This window comes from Panthera uncia (genome assembly GCF_023721935.1).
Source record: "Panthera uncia isolate 11264 chromosome A3 unlocalized genomic scaffold, Puncia_PCG_1.0 HiC_scaffold_11, whole genome shotgun sequence".
NCBI classification, from domain to species: Eukaryota; Metazoa; Chordata; class Mammalia; order Carnivora; family Felidae; genus Panthera; species Panthera uncia.
In genome coordinates, this window is record NW_026057578.1 from 337,441 (window position 1) to 351,473 (window position 14,033).

At 49.6% G+C, this 14,033-nt stretch overlaps 1 protein-coding gene across 1 annotated transcript in view; it reads right to left on the minus strand.

The window, feature by feature from the left end:
* The window catches only part of PRPF6 (pre-mRNA processing factor 6), a 48,674-nt gene that overhangs the window by 10,351 nt on the left and 24,290 nt on the right, over positions 1-14,033 (minus strand). The window contains exons 10-12 of the mRNA XM_049650413.1: positions 12,910-13,028; positions 11,749-11,967; positions 4,786-4,908 (exon numbers count right to left, since the gene is read on the minus strand). Coding sequence (XP_049506370.1) covers positions 4,786-4,908; positions 11,749-11,967; positions 12,910-13,028 — 461 coding nt within the window. The remainder of the gene's footprint in view (positions 1-4,785; positions 4,909-11,748; positions 11,968-12,909; positions 13,029-14,033) is intronic.

Genomic DNA, 14,033 nt, shown 5'->3' on the forward strand with positions numbered 1-14,033 from the left:
TACACAGCAGGAGCTGGTGCAGGGGAACAGCAGCCGCCAGCCGCAGGGGAGAGCTGACCACACGCCACACACGCTGGTTCCTCTCTGAACTCGGGGTTAAGTGTATGTTCTCCCTTATAAAAGCCATGCTCGTTAGAAACCTGTAAAACACAGAGGAGCACAAAGAGAAAGAAAGCATCTATCCACCTGAATGGCTGTGAACGGGTGTGGGCTCTGATGCGGGGAACAGAAAAACTCTGGCATCTGAGACCGCGGCGATGGCCGCACAACACCATGAGTGTGCTAGACACCATGGAATCACACGCTTCCAAGTGGCAAGAACGGCAAGCTTTATGATATGTGTATTTTACCACAATAAAAAATGTAGCTTACGGGGCACCTGGGTGGCTCAGTTGGTTAAGCATCCGACTCTTGAGTTTGGCTCAGATCATGATCTCACAGGTTCGTGAGATCGAGTCCCATGTTCAGGCTCCACACTCACAGTGTGAAGCCCGCTTGGGGTTCTCTCTCTCCACCCCTCCCTCACAGACAGAGAACACTGTCTCTCAAAGAGAAATAAACTTGAAAGAAAGAAAGAAAGAAAGAAAGAAAGAAAGAAAGAAAGAAAGAAAGAAAGGAAGGAAAAAAGAAAGAGAAACAGTTTTCCTTTTTTTTTTTTTAAATGTTTTATTTACTTTTGAGAGAGAGAGAGAGAGGGACAGAGAAAGCTAGGGAGGGGCACAGAGAGAGGGAGACACAGAATCTGAAGCAGGCTCCAGGCTCTGAGCTGTCAGCACAGAGCCTGACGCGGGACTTGAACTCATGAATCGTGAGATCATGACCTGAGCCAAAGTTAGACGCTGAACTGACTGAGCCACCCAGGTGCCCTAGCTTTCCTTTAAAAAAAAAAAAAAAGAAAAAAAATGCAGCTGAAAAAAGAGAAAGGAAGAACCCATCCACTCAAACAGAACTTCCATAAACACTTGCTGCTACTTTCTCTGGATGTTTTTTTTCCTTATTGAAGAATGACTTTAGGGGGGCCTGGGTGGCTCAGTCAGTTAGGCATCCGACTTCGGCTCAGGTCATGATCTCATGGTTCGTGGGTTTGAGCCCCGCGTCAGGCTCTGTGCTGACAGCTTGGAGCCTGGAGCCTGGAGCCTGAAGCCTGCTTTGGAATCTGTGTCTCCCTCTCTCTCTGCCCCTTCCCCACTCATGCTCTGTCTCTCTCTCTCTCTCTCTCTCTCTCAAACATAAATAAGCATTGAAAAAAAAAAAAAAGACAGAAAGAATGACTTTATTCGCTGGTTGGAATCAAGCAACACAAGAAAGCCAGTCACTCTGTGAAAGCCATCTCTTGAGAAGGTCACGAGCCAGGGACGCTCACTGGAACGGGCTAACCCAGGGGAAAGGTCAGTGCCCCCCATACTCAACACCAGATGCTCGCGGACCACCTGAGAAACGAGCCGCCCTAAACACTCTGCACACGCAGGAAGCGTTCTCATACCAAGAAAGGGTTTTGTATTCTGAGGTAAGTGAAAAGCCACTAGGAACTGTGTCGGAAACAAAAGTTTTGCAGCAACGATCATCAAAATGTCACGGATGGAACCAGCCAGGCACCTCACAGAGCCAGCCAAGGCCACTTCCCAGACTGACAGCTGCATTCTCCAAGAGAACGGCTATAAGCCTCCTGTTGCACAAAGACCACCATGTGGAAATGGGTGTGGAGTTAAAAAACAGGGATGCAGCTTCGACCTCCTTGTTCAGACTGGGTTCCTTCTTGGTCACGTGGCCTCAATCTGACTCAAGCACCACAGAAACCAAGAAGGGCCCCGCCTCGGGTGTGTCCTGACCAGTAGTGACTGGAAAAGTGACAGAAGATGTCAAGTGAGGATTAGACCCCATACAAACTGGTCTGTACTCTTTGTGACTTTTGACCAAGGTCCTGGAGGCCGGTTACAAAGACTTTCGGGCATCCGTGGCCCCACTGGATCAAGTGACAGCCCACCAGGGGTCTCAGGTGTGGGTGAGCCAGGCAGGGCCCCGTGGGGTGGGAGTATTATGAAAACACTTCACTCTTCTCAGCACAGAGACTTGAGCTCTTACTCCATAATTGCGCAGCTTTGTGAAAGACAGCCGTGTTGTTCTACTACACGTGCAAGAGACAATAAAAAAGAAAAAGAAAATCTGAAATGGTTCGTGGGCTTCTGCTCCCACAATCTGTCATCCATAGGGCAAGGTCTATCCCCCCTCCGCTCCTCCCCCCGCCAGGCCTCCTATGCTGTCAAAGCAATAAGGAAAATAAAATGAAGTGAAGTGTTTAACTCCATATGCAGAATAAAAAGGGGCTCGACAACAAAAAACTAGGATTCTTTGGCATATTTGGGAATTTCCTTTCGATACAGACACTGAGCATATTTGTTACTCTTTATACTTCTTTGTGTCTTAAATGTTACATAATGAAAAGCTTTTAACAACCATCACGGTTGGCCTGTGTCTCCACTCTCCTAAAGAACCAAGGTATATTCGGTGTGCACTAGACCATCGGCAGGCCACAGGCCCCTGGAAGTGCATGGCATGGCCAGCACCTGTGCCCTGGGTCATAGCACATGTGGCGCTCAAGAGGTTATGTGAGCTCCACACCGGTGATGCCATCAGGGGCTATAATCTCCCAGAATGGAGTAGGGATCCTTGGCCTCTCCTAACAGAAAGAAACAAATACCCACATGAATAAGGGAAAGGTCATTACTGTAGAATTCCAACTAATAAACTCTAATAAAATACAGAAGAAACGGTGTTGAGAAAAGCACTATTTGGCACCTGGGGGGCTCAGTCAGTTAGGTGTCCGACTTCGGCTCAGGTCATGATCTCACAGTTCGTGAGTTCGAGCCCCACGTTGGGCTCTGTGAGGACACTTCAGAGCCTGGAGCCTGCTTTGAATTCTGTCTCCTGGTCTCTCTGTCACTCTCCCGTTCATGCTCTGACTCTCTCTCTCAAAAATAGAAAGGAAGGAAGGAAGAAGGAAGGAAGGAAGGAAGGAAGGAAGGAAGGAAGGAAGGAAGGAAGAAAGAAAGAAAGAAAGAAAGAAAGGCACTATTTGGCAAATACCATAGTAACTGATACAGGACAAAAACATCATTAATGGGCCTGCAAACTAGTAGGTCAAAGTTTGGCAAGAAACAGGATGTTTAATCTCAGAGTGCCTCCCCACAAGGCACTTATTAATTAGAAAGGAGAAAAAGAGTAACCTTTCAGTGGAGAAGCCTGATGGATGCCACTTGAGCTGCTCAGAGTTGAACGGGCACAGGCACCTACCAACACAACCTGCCAGGACACAACATCCCACAAAGATGCAGAACCCCAACCCCAATGTGGGGGGCACATCATGGAGACCCAAATCAGGGGGCCACAAAGTCACAAAGTCAATCAGGGGGCCAGAAGTCAGACTCCTGAAAAACGACGACAGACCAAAGCCCTCTCTAGACTATCAGGGCCACGGAAACCTGAGGCTGTGACCGGGGGTGGCCGCTGCACCAGAACCAGCTGTGTTTTTCCTTCCTGTGAAAGGGACACTTAGGGAGGCAACTGGTGGAATTTGGCCTGCAAATTACATAATGGCACTGTGTCAACATTATTTCCTCATTTTGATAGCTATGTTGTGACTGTGTAAGAAAACATCGTCTTTTAAAGAAACGCTGCAGTACTTGGAGGAAAGGGGCCGTGACCTCTGCAATTTACTCGCAAATATTCAGAAGAAACAGTAAGGGGTGTGTGTGCATGTGTGTGCACGTGTGAGTGGAATGGGAAAGGCAAATGTGGGGGCGCCTGGGTGGCGCAGTCGGTTAAGCGTCCGACTTCAGCCAGGTCACGATCTCGCGGTCCGTGAGTTCGAGCCCCGCGTCAGGCTCTGGGCTGATGGCTCGGAGCCTGGAGCCTGTTTCCGATTCTGTGTCTCCCTCTCTCTCTGCCCCTCCCCCGTTCATGCTCTGTCTCTCTCTGTCCCAAAAATAAATAAAAAAAAAAAAAATGTTGAAAAAAAAAGAAAGGCAAATGTGGTGAAACGGTCAAATTCGGAGGAATCTGGGTGAAGGGCATATAAGAAGCTTTCATACAGTTTGCAACATCTGTAAATCTAAAATTATTTCAAAATAAGCTAAAAAAAAAAAAAAAGAGAGCCACCTTTAAGGCACTGAATACCTAAAATACATACTGATTTTGACCCCCATTCTCTCTTCTCTGGAAGCCTATTCCAAGGAAATAATTTCAAAGTAGGCAAAAGCTTCGTATACAAAATGCCTCCTGAAGTGCAAGTTATAAAAGAACCCAGGGGGTAGATGTGGGGAGGTAAAAAACAGCTGAGAGAGCTCTGCAGGCTCCCACTCTGCTGGCTCCTGGTCCACAGCACACAGTCAGCCCACACAGAGCACAGAGCACTGCAGATCAGGAGGTCTGCAAGGAGTGGCTCTCCAGGTAAACCTGGGTTAGGAGAAATCTGTACTCCTTACAGCTACCACTATGTTTAAGAAAGTCAGCAGATCAGGGGCCCCTGGGTGGCTCTGACTCTTGAAAATCTTGATCTCGGGTCAGGTCATGATCTTGCAAGTTTGTGGGTTCGAGCCCCACGTCGGGCTCTGTGATGACAGCATGGAGCCTGCCTGGGATTCTCTCTCCTCTCTCTCCGACCCTCCAGCTCACGCACGCTCTCTCTCAAAATAAATAATACATTTTAAAAAATCAGCAGATCAAGAAGACTTTCACATCTGCAGCTAGTTCCCCACAGGTGCTTCAGGCCCACGTAGCCGGACTTACACTGTCAGCATCTTCCATCCAGGTGTGCTTCCGATCTTCCTCCTCGATCCCAATGCCAATCACGGCACGCATGACGGCCTGGCAGGTGGCCACACTCCCAGCCTTGTCACACTCCTCAGCATCCTGCAAGAGGGACACAAAACTATAGTCCAGAGCTGCAGGTGCCTGACAGGGGCACGCTACGCCCACGTGAAGAGGACGGACAGCCCCTGCACCTCAGGTCGGTGCGCACCCAAGGCGCTGATGCCCACTGAGCCCTCCTGCAGCCCACCCGGCGAGGTAACCCTCCTTTCCACCCAGCAGATGAATGCTTGACAAATACCTAAGGACTTAACAAGGCTACATCTATGCACTCCCAAGCACTGCACAAGCAGCTCTGTGTGCACAGCACTGTGGGAGACAGCTCAGTGGCCACACGAGGCTCTGCATGGAACACACTTCCAAAGTAGTAAGAACCAACACAAGCTCACAAACATTTGCATCTGTTGGTCTAGAACTCAGGATTCAAAATGGACAAAAGGAGGAAACACTCTAACTGGATCCCAGGGCCTTGCAGACCACAGCAAGAGCTCTGGGTTTTACTGCTGTGGGGCAGGCAGACACCAGAGGTTTTTTAAACTAGAGGAGGAGTTCCATAATCAGTCTCATTTTAAAAGGACAGCCCTAACCACTGTGTGGAGCATTAGCAGGGAAACACAACAGGACACACTGCCATGTCTGGGGGAAGCTGCGGTCTGGCCAAGGACTGCCACAACTGGGTGACAAGGTGCACCCGGACCAGGGACAGACGGCAAGACAGGCCACCCGGACCAGGGACAGACGGCAAGGCAGGCCACCCGGACCAGGGAGAGATGGGAAGGTAGGCTCAAACTGCTTGCCAGACGAGAGGTATGAGAAAAAGGAGTCAGCAGTGACTCACGAGGCATAAATGGTGGTGCTTCATACTGAGGTGAGCAAGGCTGAGGACTAGCACATTTTGTGGGCAAACCAGGAGATGCATCCTGGACACATCAGGCCCTGGTACTGTCCCATGTCGCTGGGGGACGTAGGGCAGCAGGGGTGCAATCCAGGATGTGGGGAGCACCCAGAGCAGAGTCCACATTTGGGGGTTCCTGTCCTGTAAGTGCCATTCTTGCTTGGCAATGTGGTGAGACGAGACCCTCACAGAAGCACAGACAAGTCTCAGAAAGGGGCTGAGGGCCAAACCACCAAGCGATTTAGAAGAGAGGAGAGGGGCGCCTGGGTGGCTCAGTCGGTTAAGCGGCCGACTTTGGCTTAGGTCATGATCTCGCGGTCCGTGAGTTCGGGCCCCGCGTCGGGCTCTGTGCTGACAGCTCAGAGCCTGGAGCCTGTTTCAGATTCTGTGTCTCCCTCTCGCTGACCCTCCCCTGTTCATGCTCTGTCTCTCTCTGTCTCAAAAATAAATAAAACGTTAAAAAAATTTTTTTTATTTAAAATAAAAAAAAAATAGAGGAGAGAAGGAGAACCAGCAAAGGAGGGAAAATGGCAGCAGCAGGACGAAAGGAAAAGCATGTGAGTACATGCAGACACGGTTCGAGGGCATGGCTGGTGGAGCCAGGCCTGTCGCAGAGGCTCCTGAGGTGTCCAGCAGGGCCCGGGGTCAGGGCTGGGACTGGGTTCCACAAAGAATGGGAAGTAGGAAGTAAGAAGGCAAGGAGAAAACCCGTTCGGCAGAGTCTGGTGCTCAGTAAATGGTGACTTTGCTCAGAGGGCAAAACCCCTCAGCCGTAGCACTCTTTGCAGGATACCACAAAGACATGTTTTATATGCTAGCCTTAAAAAGACCAGGCAAGACTCGTGTGCTTTCAGATCCCTTCAGATCCCTTCATCACATTCAAATAGAAGCAAATAGCAGCAAAACACAAATTTTGAGGAAAGCTTATTTTTTATTTAATTTTAAATGTTTACTTATTTTTGAGAGAGAAAGAGAGAAAAAGCATGAGCAGGGGAGGGGCAGAGGGGTGGACGGGAGAGAGAGGACCCCAAGCAGGCTCCAAGCTGCCAGCACAGAGCCCAACACGGGGCTCGAACACACAAACTGTGAGATCATGACCTGAGCTGAAATCAAGAGTCTGATGCTTAACCGACTGAGCCACCCAGGTGCCCCAAATTTTGAGGAAAATTTTAAAAACTTCTAGCTCGTGCTGTGTATTTCTATGCACAAAGCCAGTGTCTTAATGGAGGGTTTACAGGAAGCTGGTCTGAGAACCAGCAAGGAGACAGGACACCTACCACCCCCCTCCTGCAGTAACCCTTCCTGACAAGATGGAAACACAGGCTGGCAGAAGAAACGGGACTCACTGTGGCCAAGCCAGTGTGCCCCAAAAGGGGGGGCTAGGAATGGTAATTGACGTGCGTGGGCATTTCCGGGGGCACAGGGCGCTCGCCTCCACTCTGTGCAAAACGGGGCTCCAGGGAGACCGAGAAGGCAGAGAGCTGGAGCAGGTAAGGTCTGCCAGGTGCACAGTCAGCCTCCAAAAAGCCCTCAGAGAACCAGAGAAGCTGCTGACTGAGCCAGAGCCCCCCTGCCCCCGCTCCTGAGACAACGAGAAATCCAGACAACACCTGTGAAGCAGCCGTTGTCAAGACACTGGACACGGGTAACAAAGGGCTGTGAAGACTGAGACGCAGAAGCAGTCAAGGGGAGCCCCATGTTAGCCCAGCTCATCGCCTGGAGAGTTCCAGGCCGCAGAAAAGGGAGGGGGACCCAGGTGGGAACGCTGGAGGAGGCGGTGCTGAGCCCTAGAAGATGAAGAAGCATACAGTACACAGGATCAAGCACAAGAGAAGAAAAGTGCAGTGGAGAGACAACCCTGGCGATGTGCTCTGCAGAGAGCCACCTGGGGGTCTTCACTGAGCACCAAACAAAGCATGAGTGTTTGAAAAGAACCATCCACAATGGTTCGAGCACTCCTCAGAGCTCACATGGGGCCAGGAACAGTGCCTCTTTCCATGGCCAGACTGGAAGCCCCCAAGAGACACAGGTCACTGGGCACAGTGCACAGAGAGGTCTCACCTCCACAGGGGGATTAGCCCTGAACTGTCCCAAACCCACTACTGCTGGGGTCCAACCTAGCAAAGCACTGAAGCAAGGTCCAAAGGACCAAAGCACCAGCTGGTCCAGTAGGAAAGCCTAGAGGATGTGCAGGAATGCAAAACTGCCCAGCACCCAGCAAGGGAAATTCACGGTATCTGGCAACAAGTTGAACATTACCAGCCATGCAAAGAAATAAGAATATACAACTTGTAACGAGAGGATTAACAAATCTATCAAAATTAATCCCAGATGGACAAAGACATCAGAGTTAGGAGACAAGGGCACTAAAACAGTCGTTATATTGAGTCTGTGTGTCCAAAATAGCAGCACAAGGGTGTCTGGGTGGCTCTGTTGGTTGACCATCCAACTCTTGATTTCAGGTCAGATCATGATCAAGCCCTGCACTGGGCTCTGCACTGAATGTGGAGCCTGCTTGGGATTCTCTCTCTCCCTCTCTGCCCCTCCTCCACTCGTATATACACTCTCTCTTAAAAAAAAAAAAAAGGTTGTACAGATGTGAAAGACATTTTTTAAAAGACCAAAATTAAATTCACAGAAATGAAAACTACAAGATCTGAAGTGGAAAATCCCCTAGATGAGATAAACAGCAGATCAGATGTTACAGAAGAACAAACTTTGAGGACAAAGCCATACAAGTGATCCAAAACGAAATGGAAAGAAAAGAAGAAAAGCTCTTTAAAATATAACTAAGGCACCAATGAGCTACAGAGCTAACACCACACTCCACAGGAAAACCTAGATACTTCCCCCTAAGATCAGGAGGAAGACAAAGATGTTGGTTCTCCCCACTTCTAGTCAACATTTCACTAGAGGTTCTAATCAGGGCAATTAGACAAGAAGTAAAAGGTATCCAGAAGGGGGAAGAAAAAAGAAGTAAAATCGTATAAGCAGATGGCATGATCTAGCATACCGAAAACCCTACAGAACCCATTAAATCTATTACAATTTAATAAATGATTTCAGCAAGGTCACACAAGCTCAATATTCAGAAGTCTACTGTATTTCTATACACAAATAATGAACCACCTGAAAATGACACGAAAATTCCACTTACAATAGCATCAAAAATAACAACATATTTGGAATAAAACGAAAGAAGTGCAATACTAGTACACTGACATTGCTGAAAAAGCTGAAGACCTAAATAAATGGAAAGACAGCCCATGTTCATGGGTCAGAAGACTTAATACTGTCAGGATGCCAACAGTCCCCAAGGCAATCTGCAGGTCCCATGACATCCCTATCAAAATCCCAGCTGGTCCAAGTTTCTTTTATTTAAAAAAAATTTTTTTTTTAATGTTTTTATTTATTTTTGAGAGAGAGAGAGACAGAGCATGAGCAGGGGAGGGGCAGAGAGAGAGGGAGACACAGAATCCGAAGCAGGCTCCAGGCTCTGAGCTGTCAGCACAGAGCCCGACACGGGGCTCGAACTCACGGACTGCGAGATCATGATCTGACCTGAAGTCAGACACTTAACCGACTGAGCCACCCAGGCGCCCCCCAAGTTTCTCTTTTGCAGGAACTGACAAGCTGATCCTAAAATTCATATGGAAACACAAAGAATCAAGCACACCTAAAATAATCTTGTAGACGACAAAGGTCACTTCCTGATTTCAAAGCTTTCTACAAAGCTACAGCCATCCGAATACCACAGTGGTAGCATAAAGACATACAGTCCAAGGACTAGGACTGAGTTCAGAAATAAACTCTTACACCGATGACAACTGGCCATGCACGTGGAGAATGAAGTTAAAGCCTTCCCTCACACCGCACCCAAAAACGAACTCAAATGGATCATAAATATAAACGTAAGAGCTACAACAGGGGCACCTGGATGGCTCAGTCGGTTAAGCATCTGACTTCAGCTTAGGTCACAGCTTCTAAGTTTGAGCCCCACATCAGGCTCTGTGAGGAGAGTTCAGAGCCTGGAGTCTGCTTCAGATTCTGGGTCTCCCTCTCTCTCTGTCCCTCCCCCTCCCCCGCTCACGTGCGCGCGCACGCTCTCTCAAAAATAAATAAACGTTAAAAAAAATTTAAGTCATTAATTGTTTTAAAAAGAAAGAGAAGATGATATGTATGAAGAAACGAAGATAAAGATGACAAATGCCTTATGGGAAATAACACACAAGAGAAGACAGTAAAGTTGTACCTTGAAAGTACTGCGGAACAAGACTATCAACCTAAATTCTATACCAAGGGAAAACAGCTTTCAAAAACAGATCAAATACAGTTTCCAGACACGTAAAAACTGGAAGAATTTACATAAGAAACTGTTACAGCCCTTCAGGCAGAAGGAAGAAGACACAAGTTGGAAACGTGGGTCTCCATGGGTCTCCACAAAGGAACGAGGCATCGAAAAGTAACAACGTGGCTAAAAACACCAAGGAAATAAAGGGGCTGAATCTCAACGGTTGAATTTTAGAGGGACATGTGAGACCTTGCAGCCAGGATTAAAAAAAAATAAAAAATAAAAAAAATAAAATGCCCAAACACAGAGAGGCCACATGGCATGACACCCACACAGGGCAGAGGTACTGATCAAGAGGGGATCCCTGGGAACAGGGCAGCACCCCTCGAGGCCACCTCCTCAGGAGGGGAGAGGCCCCCGGGCGGACAACTGGAGCTATAAGCCGACCTGCGGCAGCAGGAACACAAGAAGGAGGCAGCGGGAGGCCTGAGGCCACCTTCCCACCTTGTAATGCCAAGGGCAGTAGGCGAAACAAGAGGGCCGCCTGCATAGGGCCCTTGGTGGGGAGCAGATGGGGGTAAAGAAGCACTCCCCGCCCCAGGCTGACTCCACTACAGGCAGGGCCCCCAGGAGACGGGGAGTCCTGGCCCACAGAGCTCACGTGGTGAAAGTGGAAGGCAGGAGACGTCGCCCACCCTGGAAGCTGGGTCAGAAGATCTTCAGAGACTTCACCAGCCCCAGGCCTACCGTTCTCTTTAGATCGTATTATTTCTCCTCGAAAAGTGGTACTATTCACTAGTGTCCGTGTGCAGAAAGTTCTTCAGGGTATCCAACCCACAGATGTCCTCAGGGTGTCAACTCTATAAAAACTAAGGAAAAGCCACACATGTCTGCTTTCCTGCCAGCATCACGACCCTCAGTTAGCATCCACCAGCCCCTACCCTATGAGAGACTCCAACGTGGTTTTTTTTTTTTTTAAGTTTATTTATTTATTTGGAGAGAGAGAAAAAGCACATGCAAGCGGGAGAGGGGCAAGGTGGGGGCAGAGAGAGAGAGAGAGAGAGAGACAGAGACAGAGAATCCCAAACAGGCTCCACACTTTCACCACAGAGCCCGAGGCAGGGCTTGAACTCACGAACCATGAGATCATGACCTGAGCAGAAACCAAGAGTCAGACCTTGGTTTGACCGACTAAGCCACCCAGGCACCCCCCAACATGCATTTTTATTTTTTTTTTTAATGTTTATTTATTTTTTAATTTTTTTTTTTTTTTATGTTTATTTTTGAGACCGAGAGAGAGCGTGAACGGGGGAGGGTCAGAGAGAGGGAGACACAGAATCTGAAACAGGCTTCAGGCTCTGAGCTGTCAGCACAGAGCCCGACGCGGGGCTCGAACTCACGGACCGTGAGATCATGACCTGAGCCGAAGTCGGCCGCTTAACCGACTGAGCCACCCAGGCGCCCCAATGTTTATTTATTTTTGAAAGAGAGAGAGAGCAGGGGAGGGGCAGAGAGAGAGGGGTTCAGAGGATCCGATACAGGCTCTAAGCTGTCAGCACAGAGCCCGACGCGGGGCTCGAACTCACAAACCATGAGATCATGACCTGAGCCACCTAGACGCCCCCCAACGTACATGTTTAAAGCAGACACCGAGACACAGCTGCTTACGGAGGAGAGTCCTACCTGCTGACCTCACCTGGATCCATTGTTCGCGGTTGATCTCCACACCGTTAGCCCGCAGCGAGGTGATGGCTCGGTCAATGATCTTCTCCACCATCTGCGTGTTGCCATTGGCTTCCTCCAGCTTGGCAGCCGTGATCCAGATGTGCCGGTCTGTAGGGATGTTCTCCCGGGCCTTATTTAAGACCTTGCGGGCATTTTCGTAGGTCTCCAGCCTTGCCAGAGCAAGCCAGAGCTGTGGGGAGACAACACCAGCAAACAAGAGGACAGCATTCAGTGCAACCCGCCAGGTCAAAGGTTGAGCCAACCTTAACAGGCCGCAGCACTTGCATAAACTTCTTTCTAACAGCTCTCAAGGATCCTTTAAACAGGGCCCATGAACGTATACAGCAACATTTTTCACCTGATCTGATTAACCGTGCAGTTCTGCTTCTGACTTATTTAGTGACTCTGGTGAACACGAGAAGTTGACAGATTCTCAGTCAAACATTTCAAACACCAGTTAAATGTACACACTGTGCCAGACTCATTCCAGGTGTGGCACAGAAGATGAGCAGGACACGACTGCGGACTTCACAAAGGACACCCGGGTGTTCAGCCTTCTGGGGTTCTCACATCCTGGCTGTTCATTCTGCAGCATTTCATCACCAAAGATGTGTATGGGCTCTATTTACTTTTACATAAATGAAGATTAATTTTGCTTGGAGAATTTCACAATACCCCTTAGGATAATTAAGGACATGTTGGATATCATAAAACCGACACTAAAAATCACTGCACAGAATGCTGTGAACCAGAATGTTTGAAACTAAAGAAACCCAACTAGTTTGAGGCAACGGACCTCTCATGCTGGGCTGAGAGAAAGACGCCATTAGTATTTTCTATCACCCTCCACTGTGCAGGACCCATTTACAAACTCTGAGCTGAATTAGAAGGACAGGCCCTTGCAAAAGAGTGCTCAAAACAGAATTCTCTGTAGGGGCCAGAGGCGAGCTAAGATTCCATTCTGCACTTCCACTAGGAGCACGAGTGACCACGGCCAGGCTGGCCATTCTGCCCAGCAGCCGCGTTACGAGGTGGCCTCGTATGATTTCACCCGGCCTTACGGCCCCAGAGATCACAGCCCCATGCTCAGCTGACGCCGCACTTGGACTCGGGCAGAGTCTGCCAGACTCACCTCCACGCTGGTGGGGCAGCACTCCACAGCTCGGCTGAGCATGATTCTAGCATCTTCAGGCTCTTCCAGTTCAACGGCCGCCTTCCACAAGCGAACCGAGTTTGGAACATGTTCAAGGGCTGAGAAAGGTCAGACAAGAAATCGGGTCACAGAAAAGCAGAAGCAGAAGCAGGATGCTTGTGTCACAAAGAGCGCTGCCACCAGCAGGGCCAAAAGATCCCTCCCTTGGTGGCCAGGATCGCGGAGCAGCCCTTTATGTGGGTCCTCTCGAGTCTGGGGCAGATACAGCCAAGCCCAGGGCAGAACATCTTCAATCACAAGCAAGACCAGGACACAGCAGACAACTGAGGGAGGCACAGGGAGCTGTGTGCCATCTCTGCTCCCACTCAGGCCTGAAAACCAACGTTAAGAACCACAAGAAGGCAATCACCCACGTGTGAAGGGCTGGCCGGGAGGGTTGCACGTGAGTGAGTGTGCAGAAACCGGGGGAAAGAAAAGAGAAGTGGCCCTGGGATACACATCTCCCCAGGCTGGTGTGCATCTGAGGGCCAGCTGGGTGTGGGCTCCTTCTTGGCCCCTGAGGAGCGCTGTGCGCTGACGCAGACAGACTGGTTCTGCAGCAGGTGGGCTCCTTTGGTGGCCCACGGCAGCCAGCATATGGAGTGACATCGGAGAAGGGGGACGGACTCCCAGAAGAGGCTACAACTTTGTGCAGTCCAGAAACTTCCAAACCTCTGTTTAAGCAACAGAACCCTTTCTTCATACACAATTTACCAAAAAGTCCAAAACAGAAGGCAGACCAACACAGAGCCCTGCAGCGTGAGTACTAGGGGAGGGCGAGGCCAGGCCTTCCGGGAGGCCCCCCGCAGGGGTGGGCTGATGGAGAACAGCACGGCTCAGGTCACTGGCCAGGAAAGCACAGCACTTCTGAGGCAGCTCTCTGATTTCATCTGAAATCAGGGCACAGACTGGGGCCTTCTGGGGGCACCCGGATGAAGCCAGGTTTCATCACCAGCAGATGAATTGGCAGGCCTCCCTGCCAATGGAGCTGAGCCTCCCTCACCAGCAGAAGCAATTGGCAGGCCTCCTCTTCAGGGGACGTGCCGCCCCCACCCAATCCACGG